The following is a 24,557-nucleotide window of genomic DNA, read 5'->3' on the forward strand; positions in this document are numbered from 1 at the left end:
TCCTCTCCTCTCCTCTCCTCTCTTTTCTTTTCTTTTCTTTTCTTTTCTTTTCTTTTCTTTCAACTCCATGATGCTTTCTGAAAGTGCTTTCGTGCCTCCATCCTTTTTTCCTGTGTCCTTGAAGTGACCCTGACCACCACCATGTAGTCCACGTTGTCATTATCTTTTAATCCTCTGTCCCCGTCCATCCCTACCCCTACTCACCCACCCCATTCAGTCATAAAGTCTGTTCATTCTTCCTCTTGAATATTTCTAGAATCCACTTACTGATCTTTGAATCTCAAGTCTAGTTCTCTTCTGTTTTCTATATTGTAAACTGGGTGACCTTTCTAAAACATGGTCATCCATGTCAGACCTCTCTCTCAATCATGAATTCTGGGGCTCTAGTGTCTGCATTTTGAAAAGTTTACCAGGTGATTTTTAAGCAACTCTAATTGCTTCATTCTCCTTTTTAAGAAACATTTCTTTGCTCTTAGGAATTCCTAAAATACTTACTGTTATTTTTACGAGGCACTTCCTGATGTGATCCCAGTCACATGGCAGAGTCATTTTTGTTACAAATTAAAAATGACTTAGGTTCTTTTTAAACAAGTGTTTTATGACAAGTCAGTATTTAGTCAGTTATTAATACATTTTTTTTTATCACCACCAATAAAATTTATCATTGAGGGGAGGGATCAGGAAGAAATGTGGGTGTTCTGACTTAATGGTTAATATTAAGTATCTGTGACAAATTTGACAGCTAAGTTGCAAAGTATTTAAATAATTTTTTTTCTTTCAGGTATTTATAACAGCAATGATGTAGCAGTATCCTTTCCAAATGTAGTATCTGGCTCAGGATCTAGTACTCCTGTCTCCAGTTCTCATTTACCTCAGCAATCTTCTGGGCATTTGCAACAAGTGGGAGCTCTCTCCCCATCAGCAGCATCATCTGCAGCCCCAGCTGTTGCTACAACTCAGGTAAATTATTGCAGTGCTGTGAAGCGACCTGTAGGTGGGTTTGTCGTTTCTGAAAGCGAATTCCATTGGAGAGGAAAGAAAGAAAATAGGGCTTCCTATAGGAATTTCTAAAATGCCTCAATTTGTTTTGACATGTTAGTGGAAATAATAGACATATCTACATGGTATTTATGAGAGACGACAAAGGAATATGTTGTCTTCAACTGACTCCTTTCAGTTTCTGAGTTTCTAATTTTGTCCTAATGTAAACTGGTAACTTGGTGGGGACTTTTACTCTTTCTTTTAAAAAGTAGGACTTGGGGTGCATGGGTGGCTCAGTTGGTTAAGCGTCTGATTCTTGGTTTCGGTTCAGGTCATGATCTTGTGGTTCATGGGTTCGAGCCCCACGCTGGGCTCTGTGCTGACAAACCGGAGCCTGCTTGAGATTCTCTCCTTCTTTCTCTCTGCCCCTATCTCACTCTCTCTTTCAAAATAAATAAATAAACTTAAAAAATAAAAATTAAAAAAATTAAAAATAGGACTTCAAAAGTGTGAACTGGTTTTGTGGTTTTAAAAATTCCTTTTATAATTTTAAAAATCACAGAAATAATATATGATCGTCTGCTGTCTAAATTTTCAAAAACCAGTGTAGGAGAATATAGGTTAAAGAGTGATTGATCCCTTTGAGTACTATATTGTTTTCTTCCTAGTGGGAGAGGAAAGAATGTACATGAATATTCTAAATAAGTGACTCTGTTGGTGATTGTGCATAAATTTATCCCTTTCCTTCACTTTAGACCTGTAACTTGATAGGTCTTCAGGAATCCTTAAAAGCCAGAGTCAAATCAGAAAAACCATAATCTTGTATTTATAAATAGGACGGTAAATTGGCAAAGCTGTACACACACACCTACTCCCTCTCCCCCACCACCTCACCAAAGGTGTAATAATTTAAAATTCCTAAAGTATACATAGATATTTTTATTTGGAATTCTTTATAATTTTACTTTAATTTTATCCAAGCTTCTAGTAGTAAATCTCTTAGTATTTAGAGAAATTTATAAAAGACAAATTCCTTTAAAAAAATTGTTTTTAAATGTTTGTTTATTTTTGAAGGAAAGAGACAGAGCGTGAGCGGGGGAGGGACAGGGAGAGAGACACACAGAATTCAAAGCAGGCTACAGGTTCCGAGCTGTCAGCACAGAGCCTGATGCGGGGCTCGAACCCATGAGCCATGATGAGATCACGACTTAAGCTGAAGTTGGATGCTTAACCAACTAAGCCACCCAGGCGCCCCATATAGACAAATTTCTAATTACAAACTATGAGCTAGTTGTTTGTAAGTTGCTATAAATTTATGCTTTACATATGTGTTCATAATTTCCATTGTCCAGGCCTTTAGAATATATATGTACTTTTTGGAGCACCTGAGTGGCTCAATTGGTTAAGCGCCCGACTTCGGTTCAGGTCATGATCTCTCAGTTTGTGAGTTCGAGCCCTGTGTTGGGCTCTGTGCTGATAGCTCGGAGCCTGGAGCCTGCTTCAGATTCTGTGTGTGTGTGTGTGTCTCTCTGCCCCTCCTCCACTTGCATTCCATCTCTCTCTCTCTCTCTCTCAAAAATAAATATTAAACAAGAGTTAAAAAAAATATATACACACTTTTTAAGTATTTTCTGTAAGCTGTACATCAGAGTACAGCCTTATTTTTAAAAATATGTAATGGCTCAGCGCAGTCACCATTACAATTAGATCAGGTATTAGAATAAACAACAGACAGTTCAGCACAGAAAACCAGCGGTGTGATTAGTGGTATCATGTTTGAAAATGAAAGTTAACTATGTGGTGAACCTCTCAACCTGAATAAGGGGAGTTTGACTAATTTGGGAGAGTTTTTTGTAGCTCATTTCACTAGCCCTGGAGAGATAGGCAGCATAACAGGGGTGTGGGGTTAGAGAGGGTGAAAGGATAAATGAGAGAATGGTTCTTGTAAATAGTTTCATCTCTTTTAATTAAGTGTAGCCATATGCTGTTGATAGCTTTCTATCCTTGGACAAAGTCTCACATGAACATTTCCAGTGTGCGTTTTTCTTTTCTTTCTTTATAAAAGTCTGTTTTAATTACTCTCTGGTTAATTCCAGGCTGAATTAAGCAAAAATCTCATTTCTTCTCATTCATTATGTTTGTGGTTTTGGGGGTTGGCATTAGGGAGGTAGATGGGGGAAGTGGTGGTGAAGAGAAATTTATAGCTAGAGGGAAAATTCCACTTAACATATGACTCAACTGAAGAACAAAGAAATCATAGTTGCAAGTAATCCAGGATTCAGTCCAATTAAAATCCTTACTGTTTATCCTCTTTCCATGTTCAGTAAGATGGGTCTCTTATAAATATGATCATCTAGTTAGACTCAAATGCTGCATGCTGAGACAACTGCATCTATGATTCTGTCCGGCAGTAAATGCTCTCTGCCTTCAAGCTGAAGCTTATTTAGCCTGGCTTATCTGTGCTGCTGTAGCAACCATCAGTCTCCAGGCAACTGAGGCACATTGACCTCTCAGTTGAACTGAGTGCAGAACTACTTCAATTTAGCTGCCTGAGACCATAGTATTGGTACTGAATGTGCAAAATGTGAATTTTCTAGGCAATGTGTGAGGGAAAGGGTACAAAAATATTTAGAATAAAGGGGACGTTTAGCTAGGACTCTGGCAAATTGGGATGTACTTGGTGATTGAATCCTCTCTTCAAATTGACAAGTTTATTTCTGGTTAACTTTTATATGGGCCCTGTTTGTTTTCAAATTGCACAATTCATGGTGTTTAGGTAATCAAATCGTAGTCTGTTATTTAGGGTTTCTTTACAGGTAGCTGATTAGCAATGCTGTAAGTGGGTTAATTAAAATTACCGATATTTAAAACGTGATTATGGAAGTCTTGTTACAATTGTAACATCACACTAGCAAGCATTTTAGAAAATATAAACAGATAATGGAAATGTTAAATTTGAATAATGCCCTGCTCCCCCCGCCCCCCCCCCCCCCCCCCCATCCCCCCTGCCAAATTTAATGAAGGTAGTAGTTTTTAGTGACTGGCCTGGTGCCAGCAGGATAAAAATCCAGGGGTCATTCTTGATCTTTCTGGCCTCGGTTTTTTAAGTAAGATAGACAGGCCTCTTGTTTGGCTTATTTGCTGTCTTAAGAATTGTTCCTTGGAAAGTGGTCAGGGAGGTAAGATCAGGAAGAGCTTAATAGAAATTAAAAACTGAGAATAGAATTGTGCCTTAATGGGGGAAAAAGGAGACACTTGTAAAATTGTAGGGGAAAACGTGATGCTTAGCAGCCCTAATTTGAAAACACCTTTTAAAAATGTTTGATCAGCTAGTTTTATATTCTTCAGTGTTAAATCCTTTTATTTGTTTGTTTTTAGAGTAATTATTCTTTCAGATAACAATATAGTTAATAGTTTTTAACATTATTGGAAGATAGAACTACTGTTCATATGATCTATTTTAAATGATGTGCTCTGCCCTTGTATCATGAGTAGAGGTATAAATTAGTTTCTGTAGGTGTGTCATTAATTTTTCATTTTGCCTTTCAAATTCCACTCTGTCTCCTAGTTCTGCATTCATTCTGTTTGTCTTTTGGGAAAATTCAAGTGCTTTTGTTTGAAGGATGATTCCTTTAATAAACAAATTTTAAGACTGAATGTAATGAAAAGTAGTTGTATTTTCTGCATTCTGGGTTTTGCTTTTGGGCACACACTTCATACATATAATCCTGGTTTCTTGTTAACTCTGTATTTACTATCATAAACAATAAATTTAAATAATTTTAGATGAAGGAACTTTCAAGCTTTATTAATGTGATACTTAGTAAATGCAGGTGTTTAAGTATTTTTAAGGTACAGTTAATTTAAGGACTAATATTTCGCACATTTCTGTGAGACTTTTATTTCAGGCAGCTTTGAATACTTTGTTTTCCAATATGATAACTTTGTGGGGTGTGTGTGTGTGTGTGTGTGTGTGTGTGTGTGTGAGAGAGAGAGAGAGAGAGAGAGAGAGAGAGAGAGAGAGTTGTCTTAGATGTAGTCCTCAATTTCCTTTCAGATGATGTCTGTCTGATATGACATTTCCATTCTGTTTGAGAAAATGGCTCAGTTTCCCAGGCAGATAGACGTGACTTCAGAAGATCTCTGACTTGATTGGTCAGAATGAAAGTTTCACCTTTTATATTTTAAATAGTTTCATAATGACTTGTAATTTTAAGGACATTAACATTCTGAGCAAAATAAGTTTTTATAAGTGCTTTGTGATGTCGCTTGCCATTGGGCGATGTACAGGTTCAGTAACCGTGCAGCGTTGGTTGTCTGGGAAGTGGGGGAACTAAGTTTGGAAGCCAGGCAGTCTGCCTCTGGAGGCTGCTGTCTGGTTTACTGAATCCCTCCCTCCCATAAAAATGAATTTCCCAGCGATGTGCCTCTGTGTCAAGAGGTATCTCTTTGAAAAACATTGTTAGGAATGTTACTGTGTCCATTTGTGTGCCATAATGCCAAACAGCAGAAATTTGAGTCAGAAATCCATGGTTCCAGGAGCTTTCCTACTCACGAGTATAACTATGGGTGGGGCTTTTTAAATTTGTGGGTGTCAGTTTTTCTCATGTGTAAAATAAAATACTTTAAATACCTGTCCTACCGGCTATAGGGACAGGTACATTATGAAGTTCAAATGAGAATACTTTCTAGACCATAAAGTACTTTGGAATTAAAGGTTATTACACTGATGTTACAATTTTTATAGGACTTAATTTTGGCTGTTACAGAAACACCTGTTTACCAGTGAGATAAATTGTACAGAAGCACTTCCCTTACTAAAAATAGTATTAAAAATTTTTGTTAAGATTTATAATTCCATGTTAACATAGGTATATGAATTTTAGTCATTTTAGGTTCAGCTGCTGACTGAGGTTTTTCCAGTTCTTAAATTATTTCAATAGCTGCTTTAGTCCTTGGGGACTACATTTTTTCCCCTAAAGTTGGGTGATGTATTGATTAGGTATTAACCAGTTAGGAAACCTGCTTAGAGTTGGTTGGGTATTCTACCATCCTGTTGTCCAATCATGAGTGTTCAGTGATGGTTTGACTATAATTTAATCCCTCCCACTACTTTATAGAAACTCAATTGTGGGGCATTTCAGTATTAGCCTAAACAATGGTTTTGAATACGTTAAGCTCCTAACAATTAGGGAGCAGTTTGAGGCATTGAATAATGTGGAATGATGCAATTGAACCTGACAGCTTTAACAGTCAGCCTACTCATGGGACCTGAAAGTTGTTCACACTTGGTTTCATCTCTCATCACACGCTGAGTATTAAAGCCTTACTGGTGGGAGCTGACACAGAAATGGGGTCTGTTATCAGAATATGCTTCATAGTGCAAAGTTTGAATTGAGTTGGAGAATATCTGAAACTTTCCGTTGTTCTCTCATTTTTCCTGGAAACTTTTCTGGTCAAATTGTGTTTGCAAATTGAAAAGATGTATAAATTATCATTAAAATATTTGAATTTTATTATATTTGCAGTATTGCTATACTATTAAAAAATTTTTTTAATGTTTATTATTTTTGAGAGAGAGAGAGACAGAGAGCAAGCAGGAAAGGGGCAGAGAGAGAGGGAGGCACAGAATCGGAAACAGGCTCCAGGCTCTGAGCTGTCAGCACAGAGCCCGATGTGGGTCTCAGACTCACAGACCACGAGATCATGACCTGAGCTGTAGTCAGCTGCCCAACCCACTGAGCCAGCCAGGCACCCCTGCACTATTGCTATATTATTACCAAAGAATACATAGATTACAATATCATTGCATAATGAGACATTTATACCATCTAGTTTTTCTTAAGGAAATATGTTTTAATCTTTGAAGTCTAGCCATGTTAGTATCAAAATATAATTGATATATTCTCTAATGAAGTTAATGGAAAAATGGAAGCCGTAATAGCTTATGAAAATGATTTTTAAAATAACAAGTTAAAGTTTGCTTACCATGTGCCACGGATTCTTTATAAGCCCTGTATACTAACTCAGTTAATTCTCACAGTATTCTTATGAGGGTGGGTACTCTTATTATCTCCGCGCTTCCAAATGGAAATTGAGGACAGAGAGGTTCTAGTACCTTGCCCTCGGTGAGAAAGCTTGATTTATGGCAGATATAGTGATAAAAGTATTCTCTTCTAAGGATGTATATATGAGATAGAAATTTTTAAAAGTAATATTCAATTTAGTGAATCTGACAAGATTTTGAAAGAATATATTTTATATCATGTCAGGGTTGGAATGCTTGAAGAAGCTCTACCGTGTTTTGAGCTTGTTTGAATCATGTGATTTTAATGTTTATTGACAGGTTAATTGTGCATTTAAAAAAGCTTACTATAACCCTTTCCTGTATGATCAAAGTATAAAGTTTCATATCCACCTCTAGGTATTGCTATGATACTTTCCAAAAGTGAAGTTTTTATAGGTTCTGTTCTCTCAAACCGAATTTTTGTTGTTTATTCTGTATTATTCTGCCTTTACCAACATTTGGGAGGAAAAAAGCCCTAACAAAACAGCATCCATTTTTGTCTGATATTCAAATAATTGAGTAGGCTTAGTCTGATTTTTTCCTTCATAATCTGACTCTTTTAGAAGGAGCCAAGTGCCTAGGAATTGGGTAGTGTTGCTTTGCAGCTAGAGTTCTTTTAAAATTTCTCCGTGGTCGTAAGCAGACATTTGAAATATAGGAGGTGAACTGTTAACAGCAGGGGAAATTTCAAGCTGAAATGTCATTTTAATCTTGTTAATATTTTAATATGGTCCGTGAGTCTACTTATGAAACAGTAAATTTCTTTGATTTGCTTTGAGTTGGAATACTGCCTTGGTAGAGACCTGTGTGTCTTTCTAGGTGTTTTAGTATAACTTATTCTAAATTTGCTTAGGGTTCTTTGACTCAGGCACCTAAACATACTTTTTTTTTTTTTTTTTTCCAAAGTAGCTTGAATTTACCTCAATAATTATTCAATTTATTCTTCCTCTACTTGCCTTTAGGTCCACCTGGTAAAATACCTCTCTTCCTGAGGCTTTATTACTAGAGTATTAGAATATGTGTTCTATAACATCTTGGGTGGAAGTGGTTCCTTTCAATTAATCTCGGGGAGGGAACAAAAACTCTGAGGTATCATATATTGGAAATGAAAGCAGAAGTTTATTATGGCGAGGCACCTGGCTGGCTCAGTGGGTTAAGCCTCAGACTCTTGGTTTCAACTCAGGTCATGATCTCATGGTTCATCAGATCAAGCCCCATGTCGAGTTGGGGAACACAGAGTCGGCATGGGATTCTCTATCTCTCTCCCTCTCTGCCCCTCCTTCCCGTTCCCTCCCCCCTCTCAAAATAAACGAACTTAAAAAAAAAAAAGCTTATTATGGCAATATGAACTTAAAATACTTACTAAATACTTTTATCTTGATCTAATCTAACCTATTTTGATTAACACTGTGTTGATTAGATGATATGATTTCAGCGAGCCGCTATTAACTAGTTTGTCTTATTGTTTTGTTTTAACTTCTAATTTTGTTTTTGTTTTATTTTAAGTTTACCTATTTTGAGAGAGAGAGAGAGAGAGAGAGAGCGTGCAAGCGTGAGCAAGGGAGGGGCAGAGAGAGGGAGAGAGAGAATCCCAAGCAGTCTCAGTGCTGTCAGTGCAGAGATCATGACCTGAGCTGAGATCAAGAGTAGGTCACTTAACTGACTGAGCCATCCAAGCATGCCTTAACTTCTTACTTCGAAATAATTATAGATGTACAGTATATGGAAAAGTTGCAAAAGTAGTAGAGTTCACATATATCTTAGATTTCCTTCCTTCGGCCTCCCCAGAGTTAACAACTATTCTTATAGTGCCAGTAGATTCAAGGAGGGTATCTGTCCCTAGTAGCCCTTCCGCTTACTTGGGCAAGATAAAATTGGGTAGTTCTCTCCAAAAAGAATTGCCTGTCTTTTATACCAGGTCTCCTGAAGCAGACTTCTGGCGTGTGAATCATTGGCTTTTGATGCTCTTTTAAAAATTCCCATCTGACATACGCTGTGGGAGAAGTATGTGTATGTTGTTTTCTTTATTCCAGATTTCTTTTACAATGAAAGCTTTCAAGTGCCCTTTTTGTTTCTTTACCAGTGTTTCTTTAGGTTCACATGAACTTTCTTCTGTCCTCCAGAATCTTAGTGCTTTCACTTGTTAAAGACAACAGAAAATTTTGAGTCTACAAAATGTCCAACATTATATGTATGCTCTCCTAAGTAAGTTGCCCCTGCCCACCTCACTTACCCTTCTTATTGCTACTAAGTTGTAGAATCTTTTCACTAAACTGATGAGGGTTTCTTGGCCCAGAGGTGGCAACAAGCTTATCATGGGTTCCCAACATTAACCATTCTAAACATCATTTCAGAAGTATTGGCTAAGCAGTGTCAGACATTTGTGGATTCATAACTCTTGTTACCGCTTAAAATGACGTTAATGACTTGAGTTTTAATGTAGAGTGGTTTAGATGTTTTAATATACCATAAAATGCCTCCTGATAATATTAATAGCTTTTAATCTCATTCCAAAGTTTCTGGTTCCAATAAATGCAATAATTCTTTAAAAACAAACTACCAGGTAATTTTTACTCATTCAGGGAATTTGGGAAATTGATCATTTAGGAGGATGAAAAATGTATTCCCATTTTAGGTTTTTATTTTATTAACTTTACTTTTTTGTCTGCCACCTTTGTAAAATACCTACTTTCTTCTTTTGGAATTATGCTAAAGATGATTTATCTTCTTCTTGATGATAGTCATTATGCAAATCAGTTATTATGCAGTACTGCTCTGCATTTTGATCCTGTAGTATGGTGGGCCTAATGTGTGATAGAGACACTAAGATAATTTGAAGACTGCATCAAAAAATTTGAAGCTAATAAGGATAAATATAAAGCCCTTGCAGGAAGAATTCTTCCTGAAAAAGGGTATTTCTGATTGGAGTAGGATCTTTTGATTCTTATCAAGAGACTAAGGCAGCTCATAAAACTGATAACCCAACTGGTGTAACGTTAGTTAAATTTCAACCGTTACGATGACTGCACGAAACAGGAGAGCCAGAAGGCTGAGATGCAGGTTTAAGGCATCTAGACGTCCATGTTCTTCGAGCGCCGCCTCACTCCTCTTTTTCTCTTTCTTCTCCTCCTGTCAGCTGTTGATTCCTGCTGCCAGCAGATGTCTCAAGAAATGACTTTTCTTCCTCTTTCTAGTGAATTTTCCACTTTCTAGTCTTTTGTATGCTTAGTTGATCTTTTTAGAATTGTATCTAGAGTAAGAGCAAATCGGCTCTACAAAGGATATTTTTAAGTGTAAGGTACCTGAGATGTTAACACATGGGACTGGTAACATCTGTACTTTTCTGTTTGTCTGTTTGGTGGTTTTTCTTACCCTAAGTTATTTTATGAGTAACCAAGAGGTAAAAAAACAAAAAAACACCTAGCTATATTTCCATTTATGAATTGTATATTTTAGTATGCTGCACTACTAAATACCTGGTAAGCATCTAGTATGATCTTGAGGTTAAAATTATGACTTACGTTTTCCTGAGGGCTGATTGATTGTTAAGCAAGACTTTATGGTATAAATTTATTGGCTTTGTATACACATCTTTAATAAGAAGAAAAATGAAACCCAGAAATTGACCAATTAAACTTAGACATTGAAGAATGAACTAGGAAATACACCCTTTGAAACAGTGGAAAGCAAGGACAGGATTCTATCTCACAGACTACTTCTGTGAATGGTCAAGTCCAGTTTTCATGCCCAGTAAGTTGGCCAGAAGCCATATATAATGTCAGGGTCTGAATCTTCCCAGAAACCAGTTTATTTTCTGTAATATTTTGCTTTTTATAACTACTGTGTCGACATGTCTTGGTCTCCTGTGTGTAGTTAGTTGTACGTGGTAGAACATCCCACATCTTTTGTCCTACGATTGCTTGGCCTCTTTATATTCGAATTGCTTCAAGCCTTTGAAATTCTTTTCCAGAATTCTGTTACGAAATAACTATACAATAATTTCATTTTATAAAAGGTTAAGTTTGATCTCATTCATGAAAAAGAATAAGAAGTCTGCTTTAAATCTATGGTTATGTTAAATCTGAAAAGTACTGAGGCTAGGAATAGCCTTCTTAGAGTAACAGTATTTTGTGTACAGGAGATTTGCTCCCAGAATGCCACATTTTAAGGTTATAATATTCTTAGAAAGTGGGAGAAAGTATTCACATCAAAGAAGGCATTTTTATTACATTGGATTACGCAAGACTTTGGCCAGCCTCCGTAGCGTCATCTGTTTAAGGGTTCATTTTCCCTTGTTTGGCACAAGGCCCAGTAGAGGCCCTCAGAATTGTGGTTAGCAACATGAATGAATTACAAACTTTGGACCAGCTCTTCAGTTAGTGGAGCTGGCTTCCTGCCAAAAAGACAGTGCCTTATATGGGGTCAGGGCAAAGCTGTGATTCGTTGAGCTCTGCATTGTATAGAAAACATACTTGTGATGCCTGTTTGCTTTCTTTTAAAATAAAAACAAAACAAAACAGAAAAAGCAGCAGGCTTCCAAGTCTATCAAAATAGGAAGTAACAGAATAGTGTGCAGGTTTTACTAATGACAGAGTTAAGCAATGGAAATATAGCTCTGTGTAGTTAAAATACTAAAAGTAGAAATTGGCCCTTTTGACCTCCTTAGCCAGCCTGTGATGTAAGGGACTGAAGCATTTGTTAGACATCTGTTGTCTACCTGCCTTTATTTTGTAAATGGTTTAATAAGATTAAATAATTAGTCATATGTTCACATGGTTACCATGCCACTGGGTTTTGTTAGTGTCTAGATACTTTGAAATTAAAGTTAGCGTAGTTTACTTTGAATGTGCCAGTCTTTGTTTTTTTTATTTGGAATTATTTCAAAAAAGTTGAAATGTTGGAATGGTAAAACAAGAAAGAATAAAATTTGCTCTTTAGAAAGTCAGGAATGTTTGCTTATATTCTTAGGTTAGAGAAAACAGTTGCTAGGTCTATTAGGAAAAGCGCGAAGATATTTTCTAATATCATTCATTTATTTTTGTAATTCTTTTCATTTAGGCAAATACCCTATCTGGATCTTCTCTTAGTCAGGCACCATCTCATATGTATGGCAATAGATTAAATCCAAATTCATCAATGGCAGCTCTTATAGTTCAGTCTGAAAACAGTCAAACAGGTAAGTTTTCAAGAATTTTTCAGCTCTCCCCCAGTGTAAATCCCCCCCCCCCCAATCCCTGCCTTTGGCTCATTTTCTTTGAAAAGTCTAAAGGTGTGGTTAATACAGGATTGTGCCCACCCCCCACCCCCAACCAAAAGAGTCACAGTTGGAAGTAAATAGTGTGCGGTGCTGCAAAATAGTGATGTGCTTTTTTTACTGTCTGAAATGTAAATGTTTAAGCAGAGCCATCAGCAGGCAGGAATGCAACAATGTCTCCTGTGACTTTTGTGATTGATGTGTTCAGTTCTCAGTTCTGTGCAATGAAAGTAACATAACACTGGGCTTTTCTGTGAATAGCCTAAACCTTTATTTGCATAATTCATGAAATTGCATTACACAAACTTGGTTAAAAAAAAATCCTGTTAGAGAATTTCTACAGTGTTTAGTAATCCTGTGAATTTTTACCAGTTGACATTTTGTAGCATTTGCCTCTTGTACTGTTTTAATGAGCCACTGGATTTGCTTTGTTTCATTCCATCCTTAAGGATTTGTTGACATGTCCAAGTAGTCATGCCTGTTTGGGGGAAGGGAATGGGTTTAGCAGTTCACCAAGAACGGATCAGTCATGTCTTTACCCTTTCAGGTCAGAGGTTACCTGACTCAGAAGAAGGGGAGGACAACCTTGAAAGAGGCCAGATAGGGTGATTTTATAAGGAACTGACTGTAGGGGAGATACAGGTTACTTGTCAAGCAGAGATATTTGGTGTCACCTAAGAATTCTTTTGAAGAAATTAATTTTTCCTTTTAAGTCCAGAATGCTATCTTCCTACTTGTTTTTGTCAATTTAAATATCTAGTGTTACATTTAACTTTATTCTTGGTGTGAGGATCCGTGCAATATGTGTAATTTTAGTTATGGTGTGTGGCTTTATGTCGTACACTATGTATTTTATGACTTGTCTTGGGATGCAAAGTGTTAAAAAATACAAAGCGTAAGGATTTGCTGTGATAAGCATACAGATTAGCTGTCCACAGCTGTGATTCATTACTTTAACCGTAGAAATTAAAAGTGGCTGAGGGGAGGGTACTGCAAATGCAAACCACGCTTCTGTGCTGTAAAATTGAAAGGAATGAAAGAACGGAACATAATCCATGGCCTTCTACACCCACAAAAACGTGTAGGGACAACGCCTTACATGCCACAGTTCAGCAATTCTGAACTAGCAACATACTAGATCTACTTTCAGAGTAACTGCAAAGCAGTGGTAAAGGTTTTATGTACGTTTTAGGGAAAATCAGGGCAAGAGCTTAAAACCTCTTATCTAGTGAGAGTCACTTTATCAGCTATGAAATATTTACACTGCAGATCAAGATCTCGGAGACAATGGCCGCAGCCTTGCTGGCAGAGGAAGCTCACCCCGAGGAAGTCTCTCACCGCGGTAAGCGCTGTTTACTCTGCAGAGGCGAGGCAAAGGAGACGTTTGGAGATTTGGAAACTACTTTATCTCCTATCAGAGCACACATTTGTGAGGCTGTAAAAGCATTCTGTAGATAAGAAGCATGTCTGGACAGTCAAGAAAAATGATTCTCAATTAATTTGAATATTAATTTAAACACATGGTTAGACTTTAAGCTTTTAGAAGGACCTACCTTTTCTTAGATTTCCGGTCAATTTGAACTCTCTTGTTTTTATCATTTGTACATTTAGCGACTGGTACTGTTAAATACGTTAATTTGGCTAATTCTTTTTGGTTATGAAATAGTCTTTAAAACCTCTTGAAGCTACCGACTCCAGGCTTTCAACTTAGGGTTCCAGTTTCAGCTCTGTTGTAGGCAATGCACTTGAACCCTTCCATCTCTGGTTCCTAGTTCTTGGGGTTCATTTCTGAATTCCCTCTACTTCTCGGGGCTCCTGGGTAGCTCAGTCGGAAGAGCATGGGACTCTAGATCTTGGGGTCGTCAGTTCGAGCCCTACATTTGGTGTAGAGATTCCTAAAAAAAATAAATAAAATAACGTAAAATCCCTCTAGTTCCTAAAATTGTTTGAATCAAAGTATAATAAATGTTTTACATCGTTCTGTAAAATTGTCTTAGATATTATCTGAACGAACTTAGGTGCCTTAAATATCTCTGATAGGAGATAAAGAAGTTAGCAGGACACTCTTAGCAAAGTTCTACTGAAATGGTTGAATTTCTCTGAGCACAGTCTAAGTGCCCACATCTTCTGTTCTCAGTGGGGAGAATGGCAGAAGGGAATATTGTGCCAGCTTATGGAAAACAGTCGAACTTGAGGCCCTAGCTCTCTTTTTATTAATTATATACGACTTTTAACTTCTATACCTTCTTCTAGTTTGTTTGCTCTCTGCTGTCTAATTTTGTAAACTGTGCCTCAAGCATGGTTAGACTGGGTGAGAAGGGAGAACAGAAGGAGGGAAAAGCCCATTCTGGAGTCTTTTTTTTTTCAACTATGCAAACTTAAAAATTCTATTAAAAATTAAATTTTTCATGCGATGATACTGTTAGTATCTGTTGTTGTATTGCTGATATATTGGTAATGTCTGTTAAGGGACATCTTTATCAGTAGATTAGTTCAGCAACGTCGAATTTTGCTATTTTCTAGTGGTACCACTAGGTGTGTCTTTTCCTATAAAATTCTTGGATGACCTAAAAGTAGTAGTATTTTTCATAATTGAGCACTATAGGAAATGAAATATTTCTTCTTTTGAAACTAGGAATCAGAAGCACACAATGATAGCATCAACCAACTAATTTGTAATTTTATGCTGTGATTACTTCTGTACTATTCTATTATTCTTCTTTTCAAAGTAGAAAACTAGGCGGACTTTTGCTCGTGTGTTTAGTGGAGGAAGCATGTCCATGTTCCCCTCTTAAAATATCCTAGAAACTACCCAGAATTTCTGCGAGATCCCTTAGTGCTATTTTGCTTAGCACAATAGTTCTCAGGTTTTCATTAGCTAAATGGAATTTCCAACAATAAATCATACTAAATTATTTTTAGCATATATTTTCAACTTTATATTATCCTTTAAAAATCAGCCTGACATGTAATAGCCTAAAGTATCGTGGCATAATGTATTATTTGAAGAGGGATGGTCAACTATATGTAGCATGTGATGTTTATGTGTAGAATAAAAAACCTCATTTGTCTAACTTGTTATTCGAAGAGATTTTTATAGAGAAGCATACTGAGGCAGTGGCAGAACACCGGTGGTTGTTAGAGACCTGAGTTGTGGCCCCAGCTCTGCCATTTACCGGCAGTGTGTCTTTGGACAAGTCACTAAAGCCCCATCTTGTTTCCTCCTGTAGAAATGGAACCAATAAGCCACGCTTTTGACTTCTCTCTCTCTCTCTCTCTCTCTCTCTCTCTCTCTCTCTCTGGGTTGTTCTGACGATCATGTGAGATAATTACATGGAAACACTTTGGAAACTCCAAAGCCCTTTACTAATATATTATGTTAGTGTAGAGGCTTGGAGACCAGAAATGGGCATGCTTACCAATTTAAGACAAAAAGTGGACGAGAGAACATTATGTATTTATCTTAATATAAGTAATATTTGCTTTGAAAGAGTTAAGTTATTACCATTTGAAGTACGGGTCTAAGATGTTTTAGAAAAATGTGTATAAAGGGCTCAAATAAAAATTTACTTTGGTCTTGCTAATGCTCCTTAATCCTGAAAATACTAGAAAATAAGTATTTTTTACTTTAAAACAAAGGGTTCCTTCAAAATCATTAAAAATTTCTTTTTACTGATATTTGAGATTCTGTTGATTGTGTATTAAAATGCTTTCTACATTATTATAATTGTAAGTGTTCCTCTGGTGTTTTGCATATTAAAGCAGAATTGTGGAACTCTTCTTTTCTGGCTAATTATTTTAAAGTTTTCTAATACTATCTTTCCCCCCTTTGTCTAAGGCTGTATCAAGTTCTTTTACAGCTTATTTCAGAGATTATTGGTGTTGTGTTTATGTGTTCTGGTGGTTTTTAATTACTGAGTCTAGCCAGCTATTCCTGTGATTTTTATAATTTGGGGAGGAAGAATGGTAATTACTCAATTTTAGGGTGGATAATGGTTTTATCATTCTTCCAGCATAGGCAGCCTAGAGTTAGAAAACTTGTACGGGAAACGGGCCAGCATAAGGTAAGAAGCGTAAATGCACTCTCTTTCTGTTTAACCTGAGAGTTAATATTTTCAACAGATCTCCTGTAAGCAGCTTACAGATTCGCTATGATCAACCAGTCAACAGCAGTTTGGAAAATCTGCCTCCAGTAGCAGCCAGCATAGAACAGCTTTTGGAGAGGCAGTGGAGTGAAGGACAGCAGTTTTTATTAGAACAGGGTACTCCTAGTGACAGTAAGTATTCTTTTCATGTCTTTACAGAAAGATAGATGGACAGACAGACAGATGGATGGATGTAACAGACACACTTCATCAGGAGTAGCAGTGAAATTATGAAATATGTTTTCTGTAATATGGTGAGAAAGTATAGAGTGGTGGTTTAATAGGGATTCTACAGTTTTACTACTGGACTTCACTTTACCTGTTCTTAACAATATGATCTTGGGCAAATTTCTTGATGTCAGTATGCTTTAATCTCCCATTTGTAGAATGGGAATAATAATGTACCTATATCATAGTGTTGTTTTGAGGATTAAATGGCATAAAAAATGTGAAGAACATTGCCTGGCTCATAGTAAGCACTTATCTGTTGAGTGGTTATTACTCTTTTGAATTAGTTTACTGTTGGTACTTTGTTCTTACCAGTTTTCACATTTTACTAAAACACGTGAGTTGCATCTTCTCTTCACTTGTTGGGAGAAAACTTGCTTACCTCTAGAGAATTCATTTTTAAAAATGCATATAGTCAAGTATGGCAAGCTGTCTTCCTAATTTTACAATTTAGATGAGCAAGAATAACGATGACTGAATTACATACAATTTTCATTCATTAAATGTCATTCACTTATTAAGTTGTATCATATATCTATATCTATATCTATATCTATATCTATATCTATATATATCTTTATATACATATTTAGTATTTCCAGTGTTAAGTATTATGGAGGGCCATGGGTGAAAAAAGCCAAAAAAGCAAAGTTCCTGTAAGTGGTAGGTAGCTGGAGAAGCTGGGGTAGTGTTAAGGATATATATTTTGGGGAGAAAAAATAGATGGTTTTTTATCATTTGGGGATATAAACTTTTGCTGCTTTATTATATTAAAACAAAACATTTTGCTTCTTGTTAGTAGACAAGTGCCATAAATTGTGTTTTTTTTGTTTTTTTGTTTTGTTGTTGTTGTTGTTGTTGTTGTTGTTGTTTTGTGAATGGTGCCTTGACAAAAAATGCTAATTGTGAGGAAATTCATGCCGGGATAATCCTTTAAACATGATAGCTGGAGGACAGGTTTAGCTTAGTCTTATTGCATCTCATTTGGGTACACTAAGGGCTTCTTTGTGGGATTTTGAAGAGGAGGGATAAAAGTTAAATCCTTGGGAAATGACCACAGACAGCTGTACCAGTACAGTTGTGTCTTCGGAAGGCCCTGAGGGCATGTTAAACAAATACAACTTTTAATACGTACATAGAACTTTTAAAGCGTCCATCACCCTGGCATAACTACTCTGTGTTGTCAGTTGAGACGTCCGAGTTGTGGAAGGAATCGAAACTGTATTTGAGGTGACGAGGCCGGATGGAAACGGCCTCGTTTACAGACAGCACACGCCTTCCTGTGGGAGTTGGGATGTGGGCTGCGGTGCGCGCACACTGCTCCCTGCTGGGCAACGTGTGCAGCAGCAGGCCGGGCGGCTCGCCCTCGCTGAGCGGAACCGAGCAGCGTGCGCGCACTTGTGCTCTTGATATGGGATATTGGAGGGATTCTTTCCCATCTGAAGTACGATTTGAATGAAAGATTGGGGCAGGCACTTCGACTTTGTGATTAGGTTTTTATTTTGGCGAGAATAACACGTTCTATCAGTTTTGTTTGAGAAATGGAAATTACCTGAACCAGGTGGGTGGATTTTTTTGATACGTGGCAACAAAGTTTCCGGAAGGTATTATCCAGGCCCACTATCCCTTTATGCTTACATACACACACATACATTATGCTGTATTTATTTATTTCCCAATTTATATCTACATATAAATTTAGAAATAAAAGGAAATTTAGAAATAAAACCTAGTAATATAAAAGTGCTTTACAGAATTTCCGCTTTCCTATTTTAACTTATTTCTAAAGTTATTGACACTTAGGTCTGTAAAATACTTAGTCGTGTGTGGGAACTTGTCCTTATTAAAGCCATCCAAATGTTTGCTAGTTTTAGGAATGCTGAAGTCATTACATCAACTTCAAGTTGAAAATCGAAGATTAGAAGAACAGATTAAAAACTTGACAGCCAAAAAAGAACGTCTTCAGTTACTGAATGCACAGCTCTCAGTGCCTTTTCCAACAATAACGACAAATCCTAGCCCATCTCATCAAATGCATGCATTTTCAGCACAGAATGGTAAGTGTGAAATGTTTATTTTGTATCTAAGGGAAAGTAGGATAGACTCTCAGTATCTTTTTCATAATAAGTGAATAATAACTGGTTACCAGTTACATGAAGATGGTTAAGAGAAGGAATGATAGCTTATTCTCAGAGAACGTGAAGAATCTGTTAAGTGATCGACTTGAATTTGCTCTGACTTCTTTAGTACATAATTTAACGATAATAGTTATTTAAATGTGTAGTGATCTCTATTGATTTAAAGCCATAGTCTTCAATAGAGGTATAGATTTTCCCATTTAAACTGGTATTAGAAATAGCAAGACTTAATATTTAAGTGTTTTTAATGTGGGCTTCAGGATAAGCTTTTTAGATAAGCCTTTAATCTTACACATGATGTAATTTAACAGGGTAAATAGGTTTCTTTTTGTCTTTTATTATTCTAGCTCCTACTACTGATTCCTTGAACAGCAGTAAGAGCCCTCATCTGGGAAACAGCTTTTTACCTGATAATTCTCTTCCTGTGTTAAATCAGGTAATTTGGGTGTGGTTAGTTTCATTTCTGTGTTTTTCTGATGAACAATAGTAGATCACATTAAATGGTTTCAAATGATTTTACACGGTTCTGCTGTGTTCTTCCACACTTAAGTTTCTGTTCCTTCTTGCATTAGGACTTGACCTCCAGTGGACAGAGCACCAGCAGCTCTTCTGCTCTTTCTACCCCACCTCCCGCTGGGCAGAGTCCAGCGCAGCCGGGCTCAGGCGTTAGTGGAGTTCAGCAGGTCAATGGTGTGACAGTGGGGGCACTGGCTGGTGGAATGCAGACTGTAACATCCACCATTCCTACAGTGCCTGGAGTGGGTGGAATAATTGGAGCTTTGCCAGGTAACCAACTGGCAATTAATGGCATTGTAGGAGCTTTAAATGGGGTTATTCAGACCCCTGTCACAATATCACAGAACCCTACCCCCCTCACCCACACCACTGTACCACCTAATGCAACACATCCAATGCCAGCCACACTGACTAACAGGTAAGAAACTCACTTAATTATACTTTGGGTTTTTCCGTGCCACACAGTGCTAGTGCTGTCCATGCGTTAGATTGGGAGTTTTAATGTGCTTCTTGTGGATGCAGTCAAAGAAATTAAAATCCAGCAAACTTCTAGGCCAACTGTGTTACTGCGAGAACTGTTTTTGAAACTTAAGTCATTCAGATTAAAACAAAATGAAATCACTGTTAGTAGCAAAGCATGAAATATATTCTGTGCGAAAAATTTCATTCTTGATCTGTGTTCTCTCCCCTTGTACCTTCATCCCCTTATGATACCTTCATGTATCCTAAATTCCGAAGAAAAACAGTATTGTAATGAGATCACATATGAATATTGATTTCTTAAAATTGAGCTATGCAATTTTGCTAGTTTTATAATCAAAGCTTTTGGTACCGGTGAAGGTCAAATATTTATCTTGAATTTCCAGTGAGTGAAACTGTTTCATTGTACTGGCATTTCATTTACTTCAAAATAGGGAGACTAAAGCCATGTTGTTATCGAACATACTTTTGAGGAATAAATCATTTTAAATGGATTACAGGGGATACTAGTAAACTATTTCTTCTGGCTCCCTTTTGATTGGTGCTTAATTTTACTGACCATTGGGACCATTAAAAAAAAAGGTTAGGTCAAGTCAATTAGTTGAAATTCTTTCTTTGTTTTACATATGTCTTACTTAGTATGGGTTAAATTCTCCTTAAATAAATAAAAATTATTGCATGTTACAAACACATTTAAATTTCTATTCCATAAAATACTTAGTGCCTTCTTGATTTATAATAAGAAGGAAAACAAAACGTTTCTTGACAATGTGAATTCTTGTTTATCTGTATACAGAGAGAAAGGGAAATAAGATATTTGTACATGATTTTGTGATCAGAAAGTGTTGTGTTTAAAAATTTGACTTTGCTAACTTATTGAACGTCAAGTTGTAAAGTTGTCTTTCATTTTACATGTTAAAAACCATTAAAGGTATCTAGTAGAAAGTAAGAATTGTAATCGTTTTTCAGTGCCTCAGGACTAGGATTACTTTCTGACCAGCAAAGACAGATATATCTTCACCAACAGCAGTTTCAGCAGTTGTTAAATTCTCAGCAGCTCACGCCAGTAAGTTCTGCGTTTTGATAATACTTGATTTTTATTAGGAGCAAGTGACCCAAGTTGTAATAGGCGTTCAGTGTGGGTATAGGTTATCCACTTTGTGAACAGCATTATGGGATGCGTCACCCAAAAACAGTTTGTCTTGCCATTTGGTATAGTCTGTGGTACCTGTGGTGACATTATTACCTATTCATTTACGAATATTAGACCATGTAGCGTGGTCCTCTTGGAGACCGTGGTGATGTGATGAGGGCGACTTTGTATTTTCACGGAGTTTCGCTCTGACAGTGGAGATGGACGATAAATACATGTATAGCTTTTGGTAGTGAGGTACTGAGAAGAAAAATAAAGGAGGATGAGGGGACAGAGGAACAGTGGGACGGGGGCCTTTCTACATAAGAGAGTCTTGCCTCTTCGCATATGTGACTTTTGAGTACAGACCTGAATTAACAGTTGAAGGAGCGTGCATTTGGGGCATGGGTGAATGGAAGGGAGACAGTTGTGAAAGACTGCATGTGTTTATGTTGTGAACACTAGAAAGGCCGGCATGACTGCAGAATAAGAGAGAGGCTGGTGCAGAGGAAAGGAGGTCACAGGTGGGCCTTGTTTGGCCGTCCGGGGCAGGAAATTTAGATGTTAAGTATGATGAAAAGCCATTTGTGTTTTTTTAAGCTTGTCTATTGTGGAAATTGTCAAATGTGTCAAAATAGTATATAGTGTACTAATCACCTCGTTTTAATAATTATCTCAACTTTTAAAATCTTGTTGCATATAGCCTCACTTTTCCTTGGAGGATTATTTTAAAGAATTAATTGGAGGATGTGAACAGAATAACAGTGATATAACAATTCACAATTTTTAAAAGATCGGCTTAGCTGTTGCATGGGAGATAGTCTGTATGTGTCGGGAGGGGAGATGGTGGCAAAAGAAGAAACAGGGAGGCTGTTGGAGTAGTTCGCAGACAGGATGTGGTGTCGTAGAACAGTGTAAGTAAGGGCAGGCGACTGTCGGGGATTGTGTATTTTGAAGATAGAACCAACAAGACTTGTTTGTCAGACATTCAAGGTAAAGAGGAGTCCTAAACAGTTGGGTGTTGAGTCTTCCTGAGATTTGGAAGACTCGGAGGAGCAGCAGGTCTTGTCGAGAAAACGGAAGTTCTGTTACAGGCAGGCCAAGTTTGCCACGTGTGTTTAGATGTTCAGGTGAGATGTGGACTGGACAGTTGTAGGAGTCTGGAGTCCAAGGAAAGGATGCAGAAATATAAATATCTGAACAAAGGTAAGACTCAAGTTGTGTAAAATGTTTCTGGGAGGACAAGAACTGACCACTGGATTTGGCTGTCTAGAGGTTTTTGGCAGTCGTGGTTTTGGTGAGAAGTAAACGTGGAATAGGTATCTTGAAGAGAGGAAGAACTGACTAAGATTGGAAGTGTGTGTGTGTGTGTGTGCGGGGGGAGGGGGGAGAGTGTGCCTGGCTGGCTCAGTTGGTAGAGCATGACTGCTGATCTTGGGGTTGTAAGTTCGAGCCCCGTGTTGGGTGTAGAGATTTACTTAAAAACAAAGTGTTTAAAAAAAGAAAAAAAAAGATTGGAAGTGTATGGCTCACATGCAGGGACACTCTGACCGGCCCTGTGCAGTCATAAACTTAAAGCAAGACGGGGTTAGATGTGGTCAGTGACTCTGTCCAGCTCTATTTCCCTAGCGTACTTCATTGAGTTGGACTGCTTGGAGAATGCACTATTTAATTAACTCAGAATTTTAGCCTTTGTTTGTAATTTTTTTCTAAAATGTATCTACTGCCTGGGTGGGGTGGGGGTGGTACCTGGGTGGCTCAGTCACTTAAGTGTCAGACTCTTGATCTCAGCTCAGGTCTTGATCTTGGATTTGTGAGTTCAGGCCCCGCTGTGGGCCCTGTGCTAAGCGTGAAGCCTACTTAAAAAGAAAAAAGTGGGGCGCCCGGGTGGTTCAGTCAGTTAAGCCGTCTGACTTCGGCTCAGGTCATGATCTCACAGTTCCTGGGTTTGAGCCCTGCATTGGGCTCTGCCCTGACAGAGGCCCCTGTCAGGGCTCTACCCTGACAGCAGACAGAAGCCTGCTTGGGATTCTCTCTCTCCCCTTCTCGCTCTCTGCCCCTCCCCCACTTGCTCATGCACGCTCTATCTCAAATAAACTTAAAAACATATTTTTAAATCTTCTAAAAAAATTAAAATCTTTGAAAATAAAATGTATCTACCCACTTTTTTGCTTTAGTCAAAAATATATTGAAAATACTTGTTTTGATTCTGGATCATCATTTTCACTGTTCTTACGGTGGTAAAAAGAGAGATCGTATATAAATTCGTCTTTAATGGTTGCACTAAATTGTGGCCTTGTTTTCTTCTCTCTTTCTCATCTTAATGTGAAGTACTAAAATTCAGTTTATTGGGGGTTCTTCCTGTTAATCAAGATTATAATAGTCTCATTTCTAGAACATGGTTGATTAGGAGGTTTTAGCATACTGTTGCTTAGAGGCCACAAGAACCGAAGTGGTTTAAACTCTACCTTTTCTTTGTCGGCCAAGGTTGTGGGGTGACATTTGTTCATTTACAGGCATCACGTTTTATTTTAAGGCATACTTACTTCTCTCATTTTAAGAAAAACTCTTGCTTGGCCATCCCCCAGCCCCACCAACTGCTGCCCCGTTTTTCTGCTTGCCAGAATGGCCTTCGCACTGCTGAGTCCAGTGGACAGTTGTCGTTCTTCTTCCTACTTGATCTGGCAACAGCATTTGACAGAGTTGATCACTCCCTCCTCCTTGCAACACTTTCTTCCCTTAGCCTTCAGGATACCACAGTATCTTGGTGTTCTTCCTACCTAACCATTCATTCCTTTTTAGCCTCCTTTCCTGGGTCCTCCTCCTCTTCACCTCAGCCTCTCCGTATCCTAGAGTATCCTAGATTTCAGTGATCTCCTCCTCCAGTCAAAGAACTTAAATCCCATCCTCCATTCCAGCTTGAAATATGTGTGGATGTTCCCTCGTCAGCCCAGGCCCCTCTCTGGAATTTCAGACTCCTGTATCCAGCTGCTTATTTGAGATCTCCACTTGGATATTTTAACGGACGTTTCAAGCATAACACGTGCAACACTGCACTGCTGATCTGTTACAAACCTGCTCCCCCCGTAGTTTTGCCCACCTTAGCCAAAGCCAGCACCGTACTTGTAGTTGCTCAAACCAAAAACCTTGCAGTCCTCCTTCATTCTTGTCTGATGCCTCACATTGAATCCATCAAGAAGTCCCAAGTCAGACTGCATCCCTCCTCGGCTTCCCATATTCCTCTGAGCAGAAGCCAGAGTGCTCACGGCCTACCACCGTGAGGCCCACATTTCCCACGTGTCCTACTTGTGCACTTGTCTCTTGCCTGCCCCCGGGCTCCTGGCTGTTCCCTGATCACACTGGGTATACCCCCACATCGCCCCTTAGCACTGGCTGCCTCATCGGCCTAGAAGTCCCCTCCCTTGCCCCATACCCACGTAGCGAATTCCCTCCTTGCCTCCAAGTCCTTGTCTAAGTGTGAACTGCCCTGACCAGTGTGTTTCAGACTTTCACCCCTGCTGTACTGTCTTACCCTCCTGTTTACCCGGATCCTTACCAGTAATCACATGGTAACGTTTTTGTCTGTCTCTCCCTCTTCCCCCCACCAGGCTGAGAC

The 24,557-nt window shown here is 38.1% G+C and overlaps 1 protein-coding gene across 15 annotated transcripts in view; it reads left to right on the forward strand.

The window, feature by feature from the left end:
- The window catches only part of MLLT10 (MLLT10 histone lysine methyltransferase DOT1L cofactor), a 235,295-nt gene that overhangs the window by 205,864 nt on the left and 4,874 nt on the right, over positions 1–24,557 (forward strand). For 14 of the 15 annotated variants that reach the window (XR_007456916.1, XM_049626908.1, XM_049626907.1 and 11 more), the window contains 8 exons: positions 782–960; positions 12,107–12,224; positions 13,572–13,644; positions 16,425–16,579; positions 18,544–18,732; positions 19,161–19,249; positions 19,386–19,747; positions 20,779–20,875. Coding sequence is in view for 14 of the 15 variants with exons in the window: in XM_049626908.1 (XP_049482865.1) it covers positions 782–960; positions 12,107–12,224; positions 13,572–13,644; positions 16,425–16,579; positions 18,544–18,732; positions 19,161–19,249; positions 19,386–19,747; positions 20,779–20,875 (1,262 nt within the window). In the remaining variant the exon portion in view is untranslated. The remainder of the gene's footprint in view (positions 1–781; positions 961–12,106; positions 12,225–13,571; positions 13,645–16,424; positions 16,580–18,543; positions 18,733–19,160; positions 19,250–19,385; positions 19,748–20,778; positions 20,876–24,557) is intronic. The other variant, XM_049626917.1, reaches the window with a different exon arrangement.

The sequence above is a fragment of the Panthera uncia genome, chromosome B4 (genome assembly GCF_023721935.1).
Source record: "Panthera uncia isolate 11264 chromosome B4, Puncia_PCG_1.0, whole genome shotgun sequence".
Classification (NCBI taxonomy): Eukaryota; Metazoa; Chordata; class Mammalia; order Carnivora; family Felidae; genus Panthera; species Panthera uncia.